Below are 22,758 nucleotides of genomic sequence, written 5' to 3'. Positions count from 1 at the left end.
GGGGGGGGGGGGGGGTTCTCAGCAGCAGGGGCAGGGAGACTGGTCAGAACTAAGGGAAGGATGAATTCAGCCAAACACAGAGAGGTCCTGGAAGAAAACCCGAGTTCAGTACCACAGTGGCCTGAAGTAGACGGCCAAGACACTGGAGCAGCTTCGGGACCAGCCTCAGACTGTCCCTGTGGGACCCAGCCAAAGTCTACACTTAGACCCCAGAAGACATGAAGGATTGAGATACAGCTTATGTCCACAGAGTCAGGCCCAGACTTTTTTGCCCTTTTACACATGTGAAACTCTTTCCTTTCCTTTTATGGCTCAAAACTGTTTGTAGTTTCAGAAGTTAACTACACAAAATGGCAAAGTAATCAAAGTACTTGAACCAAATGGCAGCGACTTTCCTCCAGGTGATAATGCGAAAGTGTCGAAAACATCCCCTTCCTCCCACCTTTAAAATTCCTTCTTGAAATCAATGAGACTGAAGTGCGCCTCTAACTTCACCGGAGCCAGCCGTGCACCAGCATGAGGATGTGAGGGAGGGTCAGGTTTCTTTGAATTCAATTTTTTAAAATCAAATCCAAGTACTGTAAATTAGTCAGTCATGATTTATGTCAGAACAAACATTGACATGAGAGCTGTTACCCCATGGTGCTATTTTAGCACCAATTTTACACAGCATTGCTAGACACACACACACACACACACACATACACAAACACAAACTCAAAACTTTTATCAAAATATATTTTATTCTGGACTTTAGTTTCACTGATCTTACTTAAAGGATAACAGACGTGATGCGAGTTGCAGAAAAACAAAGGCATTGAGACCCGCTGGAGTGACGCTGCTGGGCTGACATGATGCTGTAATGGTGGCACAGATAAAGGCTCACGTCAGGAGAGCCATGTTTAACCAGACCAGCTGTGTGTGGCACAGACTCAAGGATGGCATGAACACATCAGAGGAATTTTCCTTGGTGAGATGTTTGGATGCATTTTTGGATTTCATAACAGCTGGCTCAAGTGCTTCGAATATACGGGAACAACACATAGTACACAGGACTCTGGGATCACACAGTCTCTGCAACTCCATTTAGAGAAGTTTCCAATTCATTACAGAGAAAATGTTGATTTGTGGTGGTTCAAAGGTTTCTCCAAAGCAGAGGTGCTCTGGAGGCAGTTTTTGGTTTCATCAAACCAAAATACAAAAGCTAACTTTCACAGCATACACCGAATTGAAATAATAGGTCAAAGTATTATTATCCAGTTAAAAACATAGGACAGACTTTTTTTTTTGTCATTGATGGATCACCGGGCCTCTAACATTAGCAGAGAAAACATTGTTCTTGGGCTCCAGTTGCTGAGGTTTAACTCAAGTATGGAATTATATTTGTTTCAATTGTGAGCAGGTTATGGAGCATTTTGGGTCCAGAAAAAGATATTTCACAGCCACATAAATGATCTTTTATTGAAGCCGTTTCTCTACTTCTGACACCGGTAACTGGACAAAACAGCTAGTTCAGAATTCACCTACTTTCAGTTGGCGGGACCGGAATGTAAGGAATGTAACACTAAGTTAAACAAGTGTGTAGGCAAACCCGAGAGCACAAAGCAGAGAGGTGACAGCAAGAGAGATACCAAGTGCTCAAGGGCTTGAGAACATAGAGCAGGGAATCTGAGTGGGGGCAGGACAGAAAAATGGACTAAGTGGTTATTTATGTGCACGCATGTGGATAAAGATTTACCGAGTAGAGGATAGGTGCCAAATAAAGCTATTCTTTGCTTAAACTTCTCAACAAATTTCATGTTCTTGCAAAAGTGCTTTTCTGTGCCCAAAATGTCCCATTGTTCACAACACAAATTTAACTCCACATTCAACCTGTGATACTACATCTCCTAATATTAGGGTGAAAAACAGGGAACAAAGTTCTCCGGCCTTGGTTTGGCTGGAAGATTACAAATGTTCCTCACACTGAGGAGTTGAACTGTCTTCTGTGAAAGGCAAAAGGAGAAATGTGAGAATGTTTTAACGTGGGAAAATCTCCCAAAAAGTTTCAAGCAAAAGAAAAAGTAAAACATTTCTTTATTAAAACACACAAACTTAGTGGTAATTTGCTTCTGGGAAAACTGCTCCCAGACAAGGTGCCAGGATGACAGCTCTACTCATCAAGCCTTACACTTCAGGGTCAGCCTTTACTCTCTGCAACAGTAATAAAGTAACAAACCAAAATCTTTAGTTTATAGAACATGTAAATTAACACTGCCAATAAATCATCAATTCACATTATTTTCAAATCTACAAAAAAATGACAAAAATGTTACTTTAAATTTGTCCTTAAAAGTCTATAAAATGTTTTCTATGTATGGGACCTCAAGAGTAAAATGTGAGCAGAGTTCTGGTGATGAATGAGAGAGCCCATGAATTAAAAGTACATTTTTCTGTTTTACAGTTTTTAACTCACCAATGCTGTCATGTGGTAGGGGATGTCCTCCAACAGTTCAGTGTAGTTATTCCCCCACCTTATGACAAATACACGGTGATAAAACCAAATTAAAATGACCAGATATTGCTTTGATATGTCTGATCCATTTTGGGACTTGATTCTGAAGAGCAACCTCATGCCAGGGATCACCCAGTAAGATTCAACATGACATATAATACAATCCTTATGGCTGCATTTACACGGGAGTGACACTGCAGGTATGTTGGGACGTCTGAAAGGGAACATGGAGCGTCTCTTTCACAGCCTGAGACGCTGAAGCCCACCAGTCCATGCCAGAGAGATACGGGTGCTCGTGTTATTGAAAGAGAATAAAATCTCAGCAGATTGACCTGTCAGTTACACAAGTTTTGAAGGCAAATATTAACGAGTTTACCGTTTGAATTAAACCTTCAGCAGAGCAGAGCAGAGCCAAAGAACAGCAGGTTTCCCAAAGTGGAACAAGTTGGTAAACTGGCAAAAACTGGATTCTAAAGATAAAATTTTAGTCAAGAAGACAAGAAGGAAAACCACCCCATTCCGCTACAGCACACGTTAAACCAACTGGAGAAAGGACGTCATGATACTGTGCTCACATGTACTGTGCACAATTTAAGGTGGATTATCTTCCTTTTTCGTATCTGCTGTTAGGATTCTGCCTGGACCAGATGACAGGCTGCTCCATCTATTACATATTAGCTGTTTTACAAATGTGATTTTTTCCCCTCAGTGCCTTTTGCATTTCTGTTGAATAGTTGAAATTCATCACTCTCCCAACTGAAAGTGTCAGAAGCTCACAAGTGCATGTTAAAGCAACACCAGATCATTAGCTTAATCGTTAAACTTGTTGCACACAGCACGGGTGGTCAGCTTTGAATTCCCATTTTAAGACGTGTGGTCTGTATAAGCGGATTCTGTGCTCGATTGTTTCTATGTGTGTGCTGACTTGCAGACCAGTTTATTTGTGATCCATCTGTTGTGGTTTAAGTAAATCATTTAGTTTTTAACATTTAATTATGTCCTACATCTGTCAGGTTCTCTTGAGCCTGTGGAAGTCCAGTCCGAGTCTTGCAGCTGCCTGATGCTAAACAAAGCTGTTGTGTCGTCCCTCTACTGGAGCTCCAGTCTTGATTATTAGCCAACCCACTTGTATTTGGTGGATTGCTCTTGGGCTCTGCTCTCTGTGGTGCAACTCACTGAGATTATTTCTGCCCTCAGAAAATCTCAAATGTGCAAAAACATCACAACAGGTAGATGACACATTTTATCACACCATTTCAGGGCTTCATGCATTTGATTTGAGGCCCTTGAGGGTGTCAGTGAATCAAATCAGAAATGTCATAGAGAACACTATTCAGATTGCATCACAAAGCTATTAATATGAATTTGAATGGATGGATGGGGAGTAAAAGTAAAGAACTGTTAAAACCCCCAGTGGCTGAACCTGATTTGAGATGGGACCCAAATGACTGTGGCATTACATAAAAATCAGAAGAGCTTGGAACATTCATACAAGTGGAGGGAACAGTCAGCTTCTTGTCAAATTAAACCTTTCCCAGTCAGACAGGGATCTGTAAGCGTGGAGAAAACCGCCCTGGTCAAATAGTGCACAGAGGAGCCGCTATTAAAGCATCTAGTAGTACATCATCAGTGTCATGTGCCCAGGTGGAGATACAAGGGAATCCAGAGTCTGTCCTCTGGAGAATATGACACATGGATTACTGCATGTTGACCCACTGCTAACATACATGAAGAAAAAGCCATTAGGTTTGCACCACTGGTCTGAAATCATGACACTGTCTTTGAGAACCGTTTGGCGTGCGTGTGCATGTACGTCTCCGCTGACTTCAACTGACCAGCCCACGCTTCCTCCCCCAAAAGATAAAAAATATAAAAACATTGAAACAAGAGATTTGAAATTTAAAAAATAATAAGTGCTGTCCTATTGTATGGTGGAGTTGATATGTCTGCACAATGAAATCCAACTAGTAACAAAGATCAATACTTTTTTCATTGTTTTTCATTTTGATGACGATTAGCATGGTTTAAAGATCAAAAAAGCAAAATAGCTTCCAAATTTCGGTACATATACGGATCTGTAACTTTTTTGTCTATCAGTTTTGTCTTTTTTCACTGCGTCCCTTCTGCATTTCTCTCAGAGTCTGCACAGACAGAGAGGGGCGCTTCCATCTGCTCATTTGTCCGTCTTTTCGTCCATCCATCTGTTCATCCCTGTGTCTGGACCTACTGTGTCAGGTGCTTGCATCCTGTTCCCGTTTCCTGCTTCCTGTCTGTCGGTGGGCGGGGCCGTAGTCGTAAGCGTGAGCAGTACGCAGGGCAGGCAGGGACAGTCATTTGGCTATGTACACATTCATGGTCGGTCCATGGCTTCCAACAAACAGCAGCACTATTTCCGAAGGTCTAGTACACACACCTGGAGGCAAAGAGATCAAGCTGACAAACTAAGACAAAACTATATTACAATCAAATCTGGAGGTGAGTACTGTAGATACACAGCTAAACGTGCCTCCTAATAGACCTGTGCAGACTTACAGATCCATCTGACGCGCTGGCTCCCACTTTATCCCCTGCTGCATTCCAGCAAACCTCAAAGATTCCCCCTGTTCCTCTGTAACTGTGGACTAAAGCGCCCGTCTGCAGATACATCAGAGAAGCAGAGAATGAGGTGAAGGGATGTTAGGTGGGCTTCAGACTGTTACCAGGAACCCGGGGGGGGGGTATATAATAAAAGCAGACCAAAGCAGGAGCCTTGAAGCTGCAGTAATTCGTTTCTTTGACCACTTGAGGGCAGCAGTCTTGCAGCCACAATACATAGTTATTACTGTTTGTGAAAGGTGTGATGTCACATAACTTTATTGGTCCATGTGTTTAACCTGCTATGACACTGGCCGGGATCTGCCTTAAGCAGCTGCGAAAGCAGACTGAAATCATTTCCTTATCATGGCTTCCAACACACAGACTGCTAGGTCTTTTCCTACCTGTGTATTCCAGATGTGCACGCATTTGTCAAAGGAGCCACTGGCCAGATGCCGACCATCAGGACTGAAAGCTACGCTGTAGACCGGCTCTTGGTGTTTAGTCAGCGTATGGATACAGATGCCTCGCTCCACATCCCAGAGACGAACTGTGGAGTCAAATGATGCACTGTGGAAGCAGGAAACAAGTGACAAATGGGGTTATAGAGGTACTGCTGTCAAATCAAGGTACAATGAGAGAAACATGTCAAAAGTGTAATGGTGCTGTGCAACATCTCTGCCAGATGTCAGACTATACCACATTATTTAAACCTTTACACTTTCAAGTAGTTTTTCTACATAAATAAAATCAGACATCTAAACTACTAACATATCTTATACATTATACTACTAGTCTCTTAATTATATTGTACTTGGTTATTTTTAGAATATAATGAAAACTATCACATACATGTAATGTAGAAAAAGTACACGTGTCTGAAATGTAATGAAGCACGTAGCAGACAATAAAAAAAAACTAAATGTAATTATTTATTTTTCACCTCTGCAACACAGTATAATTTTTTTCATGTAGGACACCAGAATAATTTCTCTTGCTTTAACCCGAGTATCCCTTCCACATGGCCTAGGAGCCTAATGGCTCTTAGTGACAACGGCACCGCTGTGCTCTGAAACCCAGCTCATTTTCAATGGTTTGAGCTGCTCCACAGTGGTTTGTTGCTGTGCTGAGCAAAGTGCATGTGCAGCGTAATGCACAGCTTGGTGAGCTCGCATGCGAGCAGAGTTCAAAGTTCAGCCTAGTTAAACTTTGACCCATGCGTGCTGCGACATAAACCCGTGCTGCCAGTAGAAACTAGGTATCCAGCCACACACAGAGGGCAAAGTGGAGCAACAGCTGTGTGTCTGAATTCATGGTCTAAATTCCCACAGTCATATGACCCAATTTATGTTGGTACAGAGCAGTACACACGTTAATGTGGTATAAAGGAAAGTCACAGAAACATTTCCATTGACATGCCTGTCCGGTGTGTTTTAAGTCAGGCAATTCCTAGTAGATGGGCAGAATGTGTAGGCATAGCTCTGTTACATGTCGGCCCTCAGTAGATCAGACCTATTCAAGATTCTTAATGTAGACAATGATGTAAAGAGGTATAGTTTTGTCACGTTTTCTCCACTTATGTAAAGGATGAGTGTAAAAGGCGATAAAAGTTATCTAGTGGCACAAAACGTTACATCTTTGTTGTTAACGGGGAGTCTCCGAGTGAGCAGAGGCAACGTGAAAACTCTACCGATTTTGCTCACAGCACTAGCCACTTTCTATCTGAAAGAGGGGACAGCGCTGGTCACAAATCCAATTTAATCACTAGCAAACTAGCCAGGAGGCTAACAGTGAAAATCAAATGATGTCAACTATAAACTGCTGTAACATATTTACTGCTTGTGTGTACAACAAGTTAAAAGACTAGAGTGTACTTACAGCATTTCCTTCCCAGAACTGAACTAGGTCACCAGTATAGTGACTGTATTTTTCTGTAACACACACCTGGCTAGCATGAGGTTAGCACTGGGATTGCTGGTTCCAGGCCCGGTGGGACTCCATTTGATGGTGTAGATTTCTTTACTGTGGGCCTGCAGGTCATGGACGCACATGTCCTGCTTCATACTCCAGATCTGAAAACACACAAACCCCAAAGCAACATTATATTAACTTGCAGGTGTGTTAATGTGTAGCCTTCTGCAAACACATTTCCACATCACCAGTTTTTGACCAGTGACCTGGGAAACTTTGCTTTTGCAATTCCTTCTGCCTGAGATAAGTCAAGCACCACAGAAGTGGCTGCCAACAAGAAAATATTTGGCTTTTCTCAGAGCAATAAACACTTTGGGATAGCATCTTTCTTAAAGGCACATTAGGAACAGTGACAACCAACAAGGCGAACAACTGTTATGACTGTGAGAATAATAGCTCATTGCTAATCGTCACACCTACATGCTCTAAGTCTGAAATCTGTCAAGAGCATCAGCTCAGAAATTTCTGCCAAACATTAGTCATAAGAGCCAGTGACATGTATTTCCCTTTCAGAATCCCTAGTCATCATGAATATATCATTACTGCCCTTTAGTTATAGTGGCACACAAAGTCTAATATTTCACCAGGTTTAGTTCTTAGCTCACCTTCAGTGTCATGTCGTCTGAGCAGGAGGCTAGCAGGTTCCCTGTGGGATCCCACTTGATTGCATTTACTTCATTCTGAGGCGAGAAAAGAGAGGGATGACCTGTGCAACCCTACTTATTACTCACAAATACCCTCATCCAAACAAATTTGGACCCAATATTCATGTAGAACATGGGCAATAAAAATTATTCTGTGCTACACAGTAATGAGGAGGTAGTGCATACACGCACATACAAACAAAGCACTTACTGTGTGTCCCTGGAATGTTTTAATGGGTCTGTCTTGTCCTAGTTTACAGACGTGGATGCACATATCTGTACTACAAGAAGCAAATGTATTGTTGCTTTGCCAATCCACATCTAATGCTGGAGCTGTGGGAGGTGAAAAGATGTTAGCAGAAAGGACACGCTGCAAGACATTACAATCAGTTAACAGCTAAAGTCTCAAAACCAGTGGTTAAGATGCTTTGGTACCTGAATGGAAGGGAAACTGTTGTTTGGCTTCTCCTGTATGGGCATCCCATATGATTGTTGTCTGGGAGGACATGTGTTACAGTTAGAGCTAATAATGACTACAGAGAACAACTTGGACAGGTTGCATGAGAAAATGGAAAACATTTTTCTTCATATATTGAATTCTGAGGAAAATGAGAAGAGATCCTGGGTCACCTTGTCTACTCCTGCACTCAAGATAAAATTGCCTTTTTTATTCCACTTAAGGGCAAAGATGGGACCTTTGTGTTGGCCCAGTGTGCTGGCTAGGTTACCTGTGGACACGAACAAAATGTGTCAGTATCAAATGTAAAATAACTACAACAAGAAGCCGTGAAGGATCTAAATAACACAAAATACCTGAACACCTGACAGAAAATACACCATAACTCAGACAAACTGACACCATGACAATGCACAGACAAGCCTGTAGGTGGCAGCATTGTCCAAGGATGGACTGAGCCAGTGACATGTAGACTGTCCTACAGGTTACGCACCACAACCATGATGATGGTTTGTTTCTACAGCAACATTTGTTAATTTAATACTTTTTAGTAAACACACTTTTATACTGCTAAGAAGTATTAAGTTATTATAAGTTAGTAATAAGTTGAAAAAAAACACCCTGGAAATTAAACAATACATGCTCATGTTTATTAAATTTAAGTCATCTCACCATCCTTCGTCCATATTCTGGCAAAGCCATCATAGGAGCCTGTGGCTAACAGTGTGCCCTCGCTCTGTCACAGAGGAAGAGAGAGAGAGAGAAGCATCAGGTGTGTGTGTCTGTCAGACGGAGGCATATACCTACAAGTTTACAGACCCTGTTTGCCTGGAAAGACGCCAGGCTCAATGAACATTTGCTGTGATTCAGCTGGTATTACAAGAGAGGCTTGTGTGTTCTATTAGTGTGGACACTTTCCAGGAAAATGTTGCCTCTGCCCTTGGCTCAGGTTTACTGTCCCACTGGCTGAAATGAAGGAACATTCCACTCTGATACTCTTTCATTCTAAGGCATCAACAGTACTTATGGTCAGAGGCACTCTGGGAATTCTTCTGGGATGAAGCAGTTGCTGTAAATTGCCTTTCTGGTGCTCAACATGTTGTATCATTTTTTTTATTTGTTTGTTTTGAAAATGTTCCAGTGTTGCAAACGCTACCCAAAGTTTCAGAACACACCACATGGCATGGTAACACATGAAACAGCACTTTCACATTCAGAATTATTTGTTATTCCTACAACCCTGACCTGATATCACATTTTAATGAATGCACCCACAGAGGGCAACTTATTTTACAGCATGTGCACATGCGTTAGTATCCTTACATTCCAGTCTAGTGAGGTGACGTCTTTGTTGCTGGGGACATCCTGTCCTCCTTCTCGTATGCAGTGTCTGAGCACCAGCTGTGTGGAGCTGCTGGTACTGTTCTCACTCAGGTTCCAAATACGAGCAGTCGAATCACCCGACCTGAGGCAGACACAGACACTTCAGACTGCTTTATCTAGCAGTTAGCCACGGAGGTCATGTGCTCCATGCTGGGATGACATAAAGAGATTAGCCTAAATGACTGTGATAAGTGCACACGACAGGACAGCTGTTGTTTCATACAGCATCTTAAGGTGAAGCAGTCAAATATTATTCATTATTTGATTTGGTTTTTAATGCCCCCTTTAAGACCTCCTCATCAGTGGTTTATAGTTAAGTTTGCTTGATATAATTAATTTTGTCAACTGAACTGCACAAAACGATAATCATAATACCAAACCTCTAACACTTGATTAACAGATCAACAGAAGCAAAATGGTGATTGATTAATTGGATGCTTTCCTGTTTTATGCCACTGAAAATAATGGAAAACTGGGGCTGTGGTCTAGACAAGAGAAGCAATTTTAAAACATAACCTTGGGTTCTGGGAAATTGTGATGGATGTCTTTACCTATTTTATTTCTGTTGAAAACCAACACTGAAGCCCAGCCCTGGCAGCCAGCACTGCCAGCTTTACAAAGGGTTTTATACCCTTGGCCTGATCTATGCCTTGCCAGAATTTTATAACAGAGGTCTGCAGAGAGGACTTCATGGCTTGGTTTTTGTCCTCATGTGCAGTGTGAACTGTAGGACCTTATATACACAGGTGTGCCTTTATAAACTATGTCCAATCAGTTCAGTTTGCCACAGCTGGACTCCAAGGATAATTAAAGCAAACAGGATGCACATGACCACAGACTGGACTGCCACAGCCAAGGGCCTGAATAGGGATTAAAATTAAAGGTACAACACAATGAATGCAAGGGTCTGAATATTTTCTGAAGTGACAGAGCAGTGTCCAAAGAGAAATGCCAGAAAGGGAATGTGACTCACCCCGATGCCAGCAGATCACTGACAGGATTCCAGGCACAGATGAAGACCTCTGACTCGTGGCCCCTCAAGACCATGGCCTTGTTCTGAGGGATCTCCACATCCCCGTCCACCTCCATCAGGTCTGCGTGGTTGTCTGAGCACAGAGTTTGATGGGTGAAATACAGCAAAGCAGGAGATGAAGTTAACAAGCCGAGAATATTCAGACACAGATAATTTATTTGTACTTCCATCCATCCATCCATCCATCCATCCATCCATTTTCTTCCGCTTATCCGGGATCCGGGTTTGTATTTCAGATTTTTTTTGTCAAACTAATACTGCTAATGTTAAAAACTAACTTTCATCTTTAATAAAAATGCTGCTCAAATAGTTAAAAGCAGCTTTGTCACTGCACTTAGCTGATCAGATAGCTACTACTGCACATCCTTTTCGATCGGAACATACGGCATCACTCACTTGCTAAGGCGTGGGCTCCGTTCTCCTCCCCGTTGGCAGTATTCTCTCCGTTCTTGGTGTTGCCAGCTATGCTGCCTCCAGTGGCTGATGAAGGTGCTGAAGCAGCAGCCTGCTGCTGGGCCATTTTGTCCCGGTAAGCCTGCTGCCTCGTCTGAACGACGTCCGGCATCACAGCATCGATCAGGGACAGAGACTCAATGGGCCGCCCATCAAATAACGTTCCATCCTAAGGAGCAGAACAAATGAGCATGTAGAGAGGAAATACAAGCGAGGGAAGAGAAGAGTTTATATGATCTAGCTTGTGTCCCACCTCATTGATGCTGACTTCAGCCTCAACGTACTGCAGGCCTTTCTGGATGATGCTGATGAGGGCAGCAGGGGGAACCAGAGCACCATTGATGTTGGACTGGCTGATGTGACTCTCTATACCAAATGTAAACGCTGAATGGGAGAACCCTGGAAATGAGAAGACAGAAAGTGAGAAGGCAGGAGAGAAAGGATAAGATGGAAAGTACATTTTGTTGGACATCTTGGCTTGAGTTTGTCCTGGCATGCAGTGTGAATTTTGGAACCTTATATAAAAAGGTGTGCGTCTTTACCTCAGGTGGACTCTAGTTAAGAGATGCATCTCAAGGAAAATTAAAGAGCAGATTTGTAAAAGATGTTTAATATATGTGTAAAAATCTCCATCATGTCCACACAATAGGTTAATGAGTGTAGAAGGAGGGACCAAAATGGCTATTTTATCCATTTGGTACATGTGGCTAATACAGAATAGCTAAGCTCCATCATCTACCAAGTGACCTCCCATCCACTCCTGATGTGCAGGTCAGTACTTTTTCTACCATCACTGTTGTTGTGTATGTTTGCGTGGGTGAAAGTGACACTCAAAGCCTTGAGCATTGTCTTCAGGGAAAAAGCACTACATAAACTCAGTTTGTTTACCATGTATGGCTGATTAATTTGTGGACAATTGCCACTTATTCTGTTCTATTAACTGTGTGAAAAGAACTGCCCACACTGTTTATTGTCACTACATTAGGCCTTTTATTCAACAGAGCTGACCCAAAGGTTGTGTGGTTCTTATACACCAAGCTGACCCAAGGTAAAAAAGGTAAAAAAAAGAGACAATAACAGAATAATAAAGCATTTTGCTGGTGTATTAAATTGCACCAATATCTGTATCTTAAAAAAAAAAAAAAAAAAAATCACATTATTTTGTTTTTAAAATAAAATATGTCCCTGCTCACATTTTTACTCTAGATATTTTCTATTCATATTTACTTGTAAGTAAATGTGTGATAAATGGTACTGATTAAATAAAAACAACAATGACAACTAAAACTTTTGTGGTGTTGGCAAATTTCTTTTTTTCACAGAACAGACTTGTGTTAAAAGGAAAGGGCAACATGATTCTGGCAACTGCTCGATATCCAAAGTCTGGTGGCTGACGACATGCTAGACATTATAAAAAATGAAAACAAAAAATACAGTGGATGTCAAAAGCAGATTTGCAGGAAAGTGTTAAACTCTGTAACAATGTGTTCTAAGCATTCAGTTACTTCTTAAAGCAGAGCAGTGGCTGGACATTTTCAATAAGAAACACAAACACGCTGAAGGACTTGAGAGGATACCTGACTCCTGTAGGTATCTGTAGACCAGGAAGTTGACCTCATCACTGCTAATGCTCATCTTTACTCCCGTTACACCATGAGGTCAGCACGCACACACCTAGCCTGAAAAGCAGAGAGAAGGAAAAACTCCCCATTAACACTACTGAGTCATAAACATGATACATGAACACAACTAGACAGTGCACAGAGAGTGCAAACCTCCACCAAGGGCTATAGCACCAATTCACAACAACAAGGACATAGTAAGGTCTAGACCTTACAGTATTACAGAAAAACCCAACAATTCCCTTTGGGAAAGTACTCAAAGAAAACAACATGCTAGGGATGCAACGTTACCAGTATCGGGTCTAGTATTCTACTCTACTCTACTCATATTAGTTGTCCCATCAATACCAATTAACGGCAGCATTAAATTAAGCTCATGTTGGCTGAGCCGGTCATTAGGCAGCAGAGAAGACATTTCATTAGTTCGGGGATATTTTAACATAAGTGCCAACTGTCATGATTCGGTTCCGCTGCTTCCTGTCCGGCTTTTATTTTGACCTTACTTCCTGTTTTTGTTTTCTTTTTACTTTCACTAATCACTCACATTAGATTCACCTGCTCCCGTTTGCACCGCATTATAAGCAGCCTTCACCCACCAGGCCCCGCCAGATTATTCTAGACGCCAGCTCTGATTTTCCAGCATTATATTCGGTTTGTGTATTTCTCGTGTTTTGACCTGGATCGTGTGCTCTGACTATTCTGTTCTGCCTTGCCCTCTTGTTACGGACTGCCACTGTGTATGATTATCGGACTTCCCTTTGGACAACGAATTTTGGATTCCCTTTGATATATGTGTTTGCTGGCTCTGATCTTGGACCGTTATACCGACTGTGAGTTTTGTGTTTCACCGTGTCTTGTATGGGTTTTTGTTTAGCATTAGTTCTCTTATTAAAGAGACGGTTTTGTTTTACATTCCCTCGTCTGGCCTTTTAATGAGTTCACCAACATTTTCGGCAGCATCACGCGCCGATTCATGACAGCCAACAACAAATGTAAAGCTGACTGCAAGCTCAGCTTGTCTGTTGTGTGTGTGTGTGAACACACATTTTACACAGACAACGCTTGATATGTGCAACAAAGCCACAAGTAATGGAGGGAGTAATTAATGATGCACCTGTTGAAGAAATGGAACACAATAACAAACTTGCAAAAATGCAATGTCTTCACTCCCCCAGCAGGCAAAATGCCTGATCTGTTCACCCAAATAACCCATATGGTACTTGCTCTGATTATAGTGAACTGTTGTGAATGTGAGGAAAACAAACGCTAACTTTATGTAGTCAGTGGTGACATCAAATAGGATCTGTGTACAAAAATGGGTTGACTCCTTGTGGATTTGGAGAACGAGACCAGCAGCTCCTCTGCAGTAGAGCAGGTACAGTGTGTGTCCAGCAGCGAGGAAAGGACAAAGCAACAGACAGCAGCCAGTTTAAAGTAAGAACATGTACCCTTGTTAAATCAAACATTTAAAATTCCACTGTGATATTATGCACTCCTAAACTGTGATGTTTTGGTCAGAGGGTTGTAATATCATTACACCCAAATGCAGGGTTGCACTCCTACAAAGATTAAAATCCACTGTATGCCAGAATGCTGTGTAACAGGCTACAGAAATCCAGTGAGTTACATGTTATTTAATAGGAATGGTGGTAGTCCCGTGTTTGTTATCACAAAGTTCTCAGGTAAGTTGCACAGCCTCCTGTTACATAGACTGCAGTCAAAGCGATGAAGACGTCACATTTCCGCCAGTTTGTGTTGTTTGTTCAACAGCTGTTTGATAAATTGCTCATACAGTCAGTGTTACTGGAGGAGCGCGGCCCCTCAAGACCAGCACAGTGTAAAATACAGTCAAAAAACAAAGTAGGATGGTCCATATCAACTTGTGAGGTTATGCCTGGTGACGGTAAAGGGAAGCACGTGGTGTACCGCTCATCAGGTTCCAACAGTAAAAACACAGCTATAATGCACAGCTGGAACACTGCTGTGCTCGCTGATAGACTGCTGTGCCCGGCTGAAGCTGCCTGCTTGGCCAGATGACGGGCCCTAACATCTCCAAAAACACTGGAACAATTTTCAAACCTGGCATTACTTGAATAGCCTGATCACATATTCTCAATCTAAGCGGTCACTTTGTCGCCTGAAAAAAAGTCAAAACTTTATAATAAAGTGTCATAATCCCAGTCCTACGGACCAAAACATTAACAGCTTGGAGCCTGGCTCCAAATCTCTGCCATCAGGCTCTCGCCCAGCTGTCGCTGTCTCTGGGTTCCTTCAGTCCCCGTCTCACACAGCGGGGTGTACTGAGTGACAGCACTCGGTTTCCACTGTCAATGGATGGGCAGCCGTCACTAACCCAGGGATTTGTCTCCGCATGTGCAGCACAGCCGTGCACTTTGGCTACGAGGACGCTCACATGCAGCCAAGCAGACTTTGCAGCACTCACAGTAGTGAATAATCTTTTAAATATCCCTGTATCCAAATTATGATACAGATCAGCACCAAAATCTAATCAACTGTGGTCCAATACCCCACATCTCCAAAAATTTCATTCATTGTTTTTTGAGTTATCCTCTTAACAAACAAACAAACCAACAAATGCCAGCAAAAACACAACCCCCACCCTTGGAGGAGGCAATAATTAAAGTGACAAAGAAAACATGCCTCTTTCTGAATTTGTTTGAAAAATCAGCCTCAAATAAATATTTCTTAAACTTGACTTCAGCCAAAATACAAGACAATTCACCACTAAACAGATTGTGGAAACGGAAACAGCTGTTGACCTACATCTAGTCTAGATCAAGTCTGACTATGTACTGTAGTTAGGTTGTCCTAAGAAATACACAGCAAAAAACTATATACAGAAATGTAACAGAGCTCATGTACCTTTTCATTTCCACTGACTACTGTGCTAGATCCCATCTACATCTGCTGCTAACATGCGATCTCTATCTGGATCTCTTCTCTGGATAAGGAACTCTGCATGTTATTGCACACGCAAAATGCAATGCAATCAAAATGAGACGGAACTAGCTGGAGTACTTCTGGATGAAATCTGGTTCGGATACGTAGGCCACTTTAGGCTAGACAGCTGGAGCACTCAAATGTCTGCTTTGTTTAATAATAAGGGGAAAAACAGTACAAACTAAACGATGTCGGATATTATATACTATACGCTTGTCGGGTCCATATCGGTTTCGTTTGCCACACGACTGGGTACGGGTTGGGTTTGGACAGAATTATGCTGCTGGATCCATGCTCTACATCTAGTGTAGCCAGGCCACAACAACAGACTCCACAGTCAGCGGCGGCAAACTCAAAGCCAGTTGCATCATGTTTACAAGAGAATCAAGCAGCCACAGCTGAGTTGTTTGGGGATCTGCTCATGACCCAGGAGACGAGCAACAACTCAGTGGCCAAGACAGCAGAAGAAGAGTAGATGTTCTCTGACATGTTGGCTCAGCACTGCTTATGTGCCTAACCTTATGTCTCTACTGAGAGTGGATTGTGCGTTTAATGGAGACAACTTTCAGCCAGCAGTGTGTCCTCAGGGTCAAATATACAACAGACAAAGTAATGGCAGTCACCTTAGATAAGGATTTCAGATTATAAGTAATGTAACACAATTACACTGCTACAATGCTAACTGGCAACATTTTGAGATGTTGAAATGAGCTGTTGCTGCCACCCTGGCACTGCAGACATACTGCCTATTATTAAACTATAAGTAGCACTTATAATTTTTTTTTTTTTTTTTTTTTTTGGGAGCATTTATTGTTTCATACTGCAAACATTTCAACTGCCTGCTAACTTTAAACATGCCACACCCCTGCACTTTGTGGTTTGCGTGTGTTTATTAGGGGTGTGCCTAAACACTTGGGTCACAAAGCGAGATGATACACAACACTGGGTTCACGAGAACGAGATGAAACGATGCTTTAGCACTACTTTAGAGAAATCTTCAATGACGAAATATATGCCTGGAAAAACTCTTTCAACTGAAAGTCAGAAAATGCAAAAAAAAAAAACAACAACAACAAAAAAAAAAATTTTGAAATATTTTAACTAACCAGCTTATAATGGATGCCACAGCATTTCTATTTTGAGTATGAATGATCATATTCAGTAAAACAAGGCAATATGCCAGCACTGTAAAAGGTTTTGCGACAAAATCGACTGAATCTCTCCAGTATTATTCATTCATTCACTGCTATTCACTGTCGAATCTGGGCCACAGTTAATGTACCATAACGACAAGCCATGCATTTTCATTAGTACTGGATGTTAAACTGTTTTGTTTTTGTTTTTTTTAATCTATCAATCAATGCCGACACACTGGTGGTAGAATTGGTGCTAAGGTAGAGTAGGCTACGTTAGCAGCATGGCTAACCAAAACAACTGAAAAGCACAAGCTGGAAATGTGAATAAGCCGTTCACACTGACTCATCACAACGTGGCCATATCGTACATGCCCACAACACTCCCCCTGCAACCCCTCAGCCCCATGTGTTAAAACACAGCAGGTAGTTGTGTTTTTGCCAAGCTACTGATATTATGAGGCAGCTTTTACTTTGATACTGTCAAATTTTAATATTGCAAGATCTCATCAGACAGCCACTGCTGAAAATACCACAGTAAAGCAAAAATAAACTGTCACAATATGTTCAGTACTGGTTCATTAAAAGATGTGACCAGCTCCGATACTCATCTCCAGTTACACATCTACAGAAACAAATACAGTGAGAAAAATAATCGTAGGTCACAGTTTGTGGTGTTCTATTAAACAAAGTTTTTTTTTTTTTTTTTTTACATTTTTGAAATCCTCAACATAAAAGAGGTGGGCAAAACATTAGAAACAACTGCTTAATATAGTGAAACACAAAATAGCAAACTGGAGCCTTAAAAAAAAAAAAATTCGACCAAATTCATGAAAAATTCTGCAACCTTTTTAATATGACTGTTTTCAGAAGAGTGGAAGCATCATTAACACCAATAAGTCGAAATTCTAAAATGAAACTGATGAGTAAATTAGACTATAGTGGAGATAGCAGCAATGTTATACCCATAAAATCTTCTACATCCAAAAATAACCGTGACAAATTAAATCAAATAAATTGACATTAGGAACATTTCTAGCTATAACACACTGTCGTCCACAACAACACCACCTCTAACTGAGACCTTAATAACAAACCCATAATTGAAATTTTCCAACAATATCACCAAAAATGGAAACATGAGCGTCATAACGATAAGTGTTATGGCAGGGTTGTTGTATTGGATTTTCAATTGTACAGGTGTAGCTAATAGAGTGCTATGTGAGTGTGTCATTAATCTAGACATTAGTGAAGATTAATTTCTGTAACAGTTCAATTTATTTAATGGTAGCAGTAATGAATACGGTTACAGTAGTCCTGCAGAACACGCCGGAATTTTTCTGAACCAAACAACAACTGACCTGAATACAACAAGTATGAAATAAAACAACTGTTGTGTTTGGTTGAAATGAAAGCCTGCAGACCAGTCAGACTCTCTGCTTAACTCCCAGCTGACAGCAGCAGTGCCTGGGGAAGACCAGAAGTTTGTAAACAGTGGGCTGTAGTTCCCTCAGTCAACGTCCCACTGCAGTGGCGCTGTGGGGCCACCAGAGAAAGCTGGTACCTCTGTGTTGACAGTGTGGAGGTACAGAGGGGAAAGGAGGGGGGTTTCAGTCTCTGCATTTCTTCCCTCCTCACCCTCTCCTCTTGTGACTGCTGCCAGTAGCAAACTGATCTGTACAGTAAATCTTACAACAAGTGACAGCTCAATGAGAGAGACAGGGAAGGACAGAGAGGGACGCACAAAGAATCAATCAACACAAAGAGAAAAATCAGGACATGACCATCTAGGCATAACCTGTTCCCAAACCATGACGCATTAGTGAGAAAGCAAAAGTGAAATCACATTGATGACACTAGGGTGCGCGGTGGAGGTCTGTTTCTCACAATATAAAATGAGTATGACTAAGTAAATCATATTTTTATTGGCTTATCAGCTGGCATACAAAATTCATTAAGTTAAACACAAGCTAATGAAACGTCCAATCAAAGGTTTGAGGTCACAAAGAAGTGATAAAAACGAAACTATGCATTTCTTTGTGAGCATGAAAACAGGCACTTTACAACTCAGCAGGGCCCAAAGTGCTGCACAGTATAGACATATCTATCGACTAAAACAATACTAAAACAAACAAAACAACACTAAACAGTCATCAAGATAATCATAGAGCAGAAAACAACATGTAGACAATGCCATTAAGAGGCAGATAAGACAGATTAAAGATCAAAAGCCTGCTTAAAAAGGTGCGTTTTTAATGTGGATTTAAAAACTCGGTGATAGACCGAATCTCAAGCAGTAGTTCCAGAGTCTGGGGCCATAAACAGCAAACGCGCGGTCACCCCATTTTTTAGATCGGGACCGTGGAACCACTAGGGACAGGTTATTAGAAGAGCACAGGGCTCTACGAGGAACATAGATAGATAAAAGTTCGGACAGGTAAAGTGCAAGCAAGGCCACGTAAGGCTTTGAACACAAATAAAAGAATCTTAAACTCAACTCTAATGTAGAGGCAGCCAGTGTAATGTGATAAGAACCGGAGTAATATGGGCATACCTGGGGGTGTTGGACAGAAGCCGAGCTGCCACATTTTGGACCAGTTGAAGTTACCTCAGCAACGACTGAGATATACCAACGTAAAGGGCATTACAATAGTCTAATCGCGAACTAACAAAAGCATGGATCGCCTTTTCTAAGTTTGCTCGGGATAAAAAAGGCTTAACCTTCGTTAAAAGTCTGAGGTGAAAGAAACTGGTCTTGACAACAACTCTGATCTGCTTATCAAAATTAAAACCGGTATCAAATATTACCCAGGTTTTTTACCATGTCTGTGAGTGCAGGGGCAGGGGCACGTAAACTGGATACACCTGCGCCTGGATCGGGGTTGATAAAGATATATTCGGTCTTATTCTCATTTAAATGAAGAAAATTCTGGGCAAGCCAAATCTTGATATCCCAAATACAGTCAGAGTTTAGAACAGCAGGTCTCTGAATCACACTATGCATATAGAAAACGAAACATCACAAAACCCCTATAAATAATTTATCTATATCAAGTCCTGTGCACTCATACCACAGCACCAGCTTCAGTCAGGGAGCCTTTAGGAGAACACTGTCACTACTCATACAAATTACAGGCGCTGGAAAATACTACAAGCTGCTGTTAATGCATTGTAATGCTGATCCTTCTTGATGGACAAATTCTACAATGAACATGCAATTGGCCTGGGCAATGGAACTGAATCTTTCTGTCTTCACGTCTACATCGTGAGACTTCAGGTGTTTAGCGGCTCTCACAGTGAATTTAAGAGTCACATCTTCACAAGTGATAAACTGTAAAAAGACTGTGGACACTGACTTGTGTTAAGGTGGGGACACTTAACGACTGTTGCTCCAGTTATAAATGTCCAGCTGCTCCGGACAGCCATTACGTGTGCTGTACACAGTTTACTCAGGTCGTAAGGTGTGTGCTCCATTTACACGTACAAAAATTGAAAGCTTGTCCAGTCTTAGAAGGTTTCAGCTAATCAAGTGCATCTCCATCTTTAGCTGACAAGTTTTTTCCTGAGTCTACTGAGTTCAGTCTGCTGAGTATCTACTGCAATGTTAACTAGCCAACAGTGTACAGATACGCTGCATGTCAAACAGCAGGAGTAGATGAATTAGTGTACAGGCTTGTTTGCTCTACTGTGTTATTTCTAAGTGCATGGCTTATTGTACAGTAATTGAGGCAACAGGCACTGACAGTCGGTAGCTGTATGGGTTAACCTATATACATATGACAGCCTAGCAAGTGGTTAAATTATTCTCTTTCCATTACAGAATACTGACAAGTTTCTCTGTCAACAGTAACTAAAACCCAAATTTAAATGTAGAGTTCTTTTTAGAGGCGATTCTTTTTAGAAGCTTTTTTGTTACATATCCTTGAAACTGTCTTTTCATCCCGATGGCAATGAATACATGAAATGCATTGACAACATAAAAAATGGTGTTGCAGCGGCTGGCAGATGTGTTTTACAGCTAAAGCTAGCGAGCTATGGCAGAGAAGGTGCCCACAGCACAACAGAGACCGTTGTTACGGACCAGGCTGTCCCCTTTAAGACATACAGCTATACAAGTATAAGACCATATGATGGTAATGCAGGCAACTGGGAATCAAAGGCCACATGCAGTGTTCGTGTTACCAAGAATGGAATAAAGCCTGTGTTTTTAACAGCGTTAGTTGGCCTTAGGGCTGCACGATAAATTGTTTGAGTGTAATTTAGATGCCTGTGTGATTGCGGTCTCACATGACTTATTCTGCCATGTTTGCACTGGCAGGGAGATCTTTTCATCAAACTAAGCACTCCTTTTTCATGCTAAGCTGCATTAACAGCAACTAATAACCACAAAGTGATTTATTTTTGCTTAAAATGCTATTCAACATTACATGTATAGGGTAGGCAGCGCAAAATTTGAAAAATAATTGCAGGAGGGCACCTAGTATCTTTCACAATGTCAAATGTTGGATTTGTTTGTGAATCAGTCTTTGTTTCCTGTCGAGACCTTATCAAGTGATGCAACGCATTTTTGTTATTGGTTAACGCAGCTTAGCGAGGAAAAGTGAGCACCTGATTTGATGCAAAGCACCTACCTGCTAATGCAAACACAACAGAATCATTGTCACATTGAGACTGAGATCGTACAGGGATCTAAATCACACTCGCAAAAACGATTTATCGTGCTCTTCTGCTGGAAAAACCCGGACTAATAAGACTAGTTACTGGCTACAAGCCAGGGCTACAGTGGTTTAGCCATAAACCAGAGATCCCCTGCTATAGTTCCGGGTGGGTAACATTGTATTCGAGAAAGTTACAACAAGAAGTAAAACCAGAATTGACAAGAATCTGGCTTTTGAATGACAAATGAGAGAACAAAATGGGCTGAAAAGGGACGCCATGGTGGCTGTATTTCTGCTGGACTGGTTGTTTGGTTTCTGGATTGGTTGTTATTTCCTGAAATCTATAAGCCGCAGTGAGGCAGTGCACATTGTGTTTCTGGAGGATTGGCATTGGAGAGAAGTTGGAATGAAAGGGTGGGATTTCTTCACATCGCCAACCCTACCTTTAAAAGGCCTTTCTTTCTTATGTATTTATATTTTCGATTTTTTTTTAACTTAACTATTGAGTACATTCAGTATCAGCCCCAGAAGGCCAGTGTTGGTCAGACTATCAGATAATGGAAATATTGTACTGACAGAGAGGGAGTGTACATTCTTGGCCCAATGTTTCCCAACCCTATATTACTGTTGATTACTGCCATAAGATGTCAACTAAACTATTACATAAGTGCTATTTGTACACCACCCCAAGACACAACCCTCTACTTTTCTGCAGCTATTTATTTCATACTAGTGTACAAGTTCACCTCCACAAAACAATATTCATACTGTAATATTTTCAGAGAATGGGTTATTTACATTTTATTATATTGTGGGACTGCTGATGATGACTTACTACATTCACATAGACCACAACAAAGTGTCACTGGTGCAGAGTCTGGCACTAGACAAAGCAGAGGTCATCACAGACCTTGGCCTCCTCTTGCAGCATCCCCAGCCAGCCAAAGGATGGAGGAGAGACTGCCCTCACAAGAATGCACTCTTTGAAGAAGTAAAACTCCCTTCATACAGTGAAGTATTTGAACACCCTGCGATTTTGCAAGTTCTCCCACTTAGAAATCATGGAGGGGTCTGAAATTCACATTGTAGGTGCATTCCCACTCAGAGACAGAATTTAAAAAAGATTTCAGGAAATCACATTATATGATTTTTAAAGAATTTATTTGTCTTGCACTGCTGAACATAAGTATTTGAACACCTGAGAAAATCAGTGTTAATATTTGGTACAGAAACCTTTGTTTGCAATTACAGAGGTCAAACATTTCCTGTAGTTCTTGACCAGGTTTGCACACACTGCAACAGGGATTTTGGCCCACTCCTCCACACAGATCTCCTCTAGATCTGTCAGGTTTCGGGGCTGTCGCTGAGCAACGCG

General features: G+C 41.5%; 1 protein-coding gene across 1 annotated transcript in view; it reads right to left on the bottom strand.

The window, feature by feature from the left end:
• Positions 1–2,059: 2,059 nt before the first annotated feature.
• The window catches only part of LOC109972169 (F-box-like/WD repeat-containing protein TBL1XR1), a 67,369-nt gene continuing 46,670 nt past the window's right edge, over positions 2,060–22,758 (bottom strand). The window contains exons 3-16 of the mRNA XM_020620863.1: positions 12,587–12,688; positions 11,263–11,408; positions 10,953–11,178; positions 10,497–10,629; positions 9,464–9,605; positions 8,813–8,876; positions 8,314–8,411; positions 8,119–8,179; positions 7,895–8,016; positions 7,645–7,719; positions 7,013–7,140; positions 5,473–5,638; positions 5,027–5,128; positions 2,060–4,907 (exon numbers count right to left, since the gene is read on the bottom strand). Of these exons, the coding sequence (XP_020476519.1) occupies positions 4,881–4,907; positions 5,027–5,128; positions 5,473–5,638; positions 7,013–7,140; positions 7,645–7,719; positions 7,895–8,016; positions 8,119–8,179; positions 8,314–8,411; positions 8,813–8,876; positions 9,464–9,605; positions 10,497–10,629; positions 10,953–11,178; positions 11,263–11,408; positions 12,587–12,644 (1,548 nt within the window). The 5' untranslated portion in view covers positions 12,645–12,688 and the 3' untranslated portion in view covers positions 2,060–4,880. The remainder of the gene's footprint in view (positions 4,908–5,026; positions 5,129–5,472; positions 5,639–7,012; positions 7,141–7,644; positions 7,720–7,894; positions 8,017–8,118; positions 8,180–8,313; positions 8,412–8,812; positions 8,877–9,463; positions 9,606–10,496; positions 10,630–10,952; positions 11,179–11,262; positions 11,409–12,586; positions 12,689–22,758) is intronic.

The sequence above is a fragment of the Monopterus albus genome, unplaced genomic scaffold (genome assembly GCF_001952655.1).
Source record: "Monopterus albus unplaced genomic scaffold, M_albus_1.0 scaffold250.1, whole genome shotgun sequence".
Taxonomy (NCBI): domain Eukaryota; kingdom Metazoa; phylum Chordata; class Actinopteri; order Synbranchiformes; family Synbranchidae; genus Monopterus; species Monopterus albus.
The sequence above is the reverse complement of the archived record's forward strand: the minus strand, read 5'-3'. Positions and strand labels throughout refer to the sequence as shown.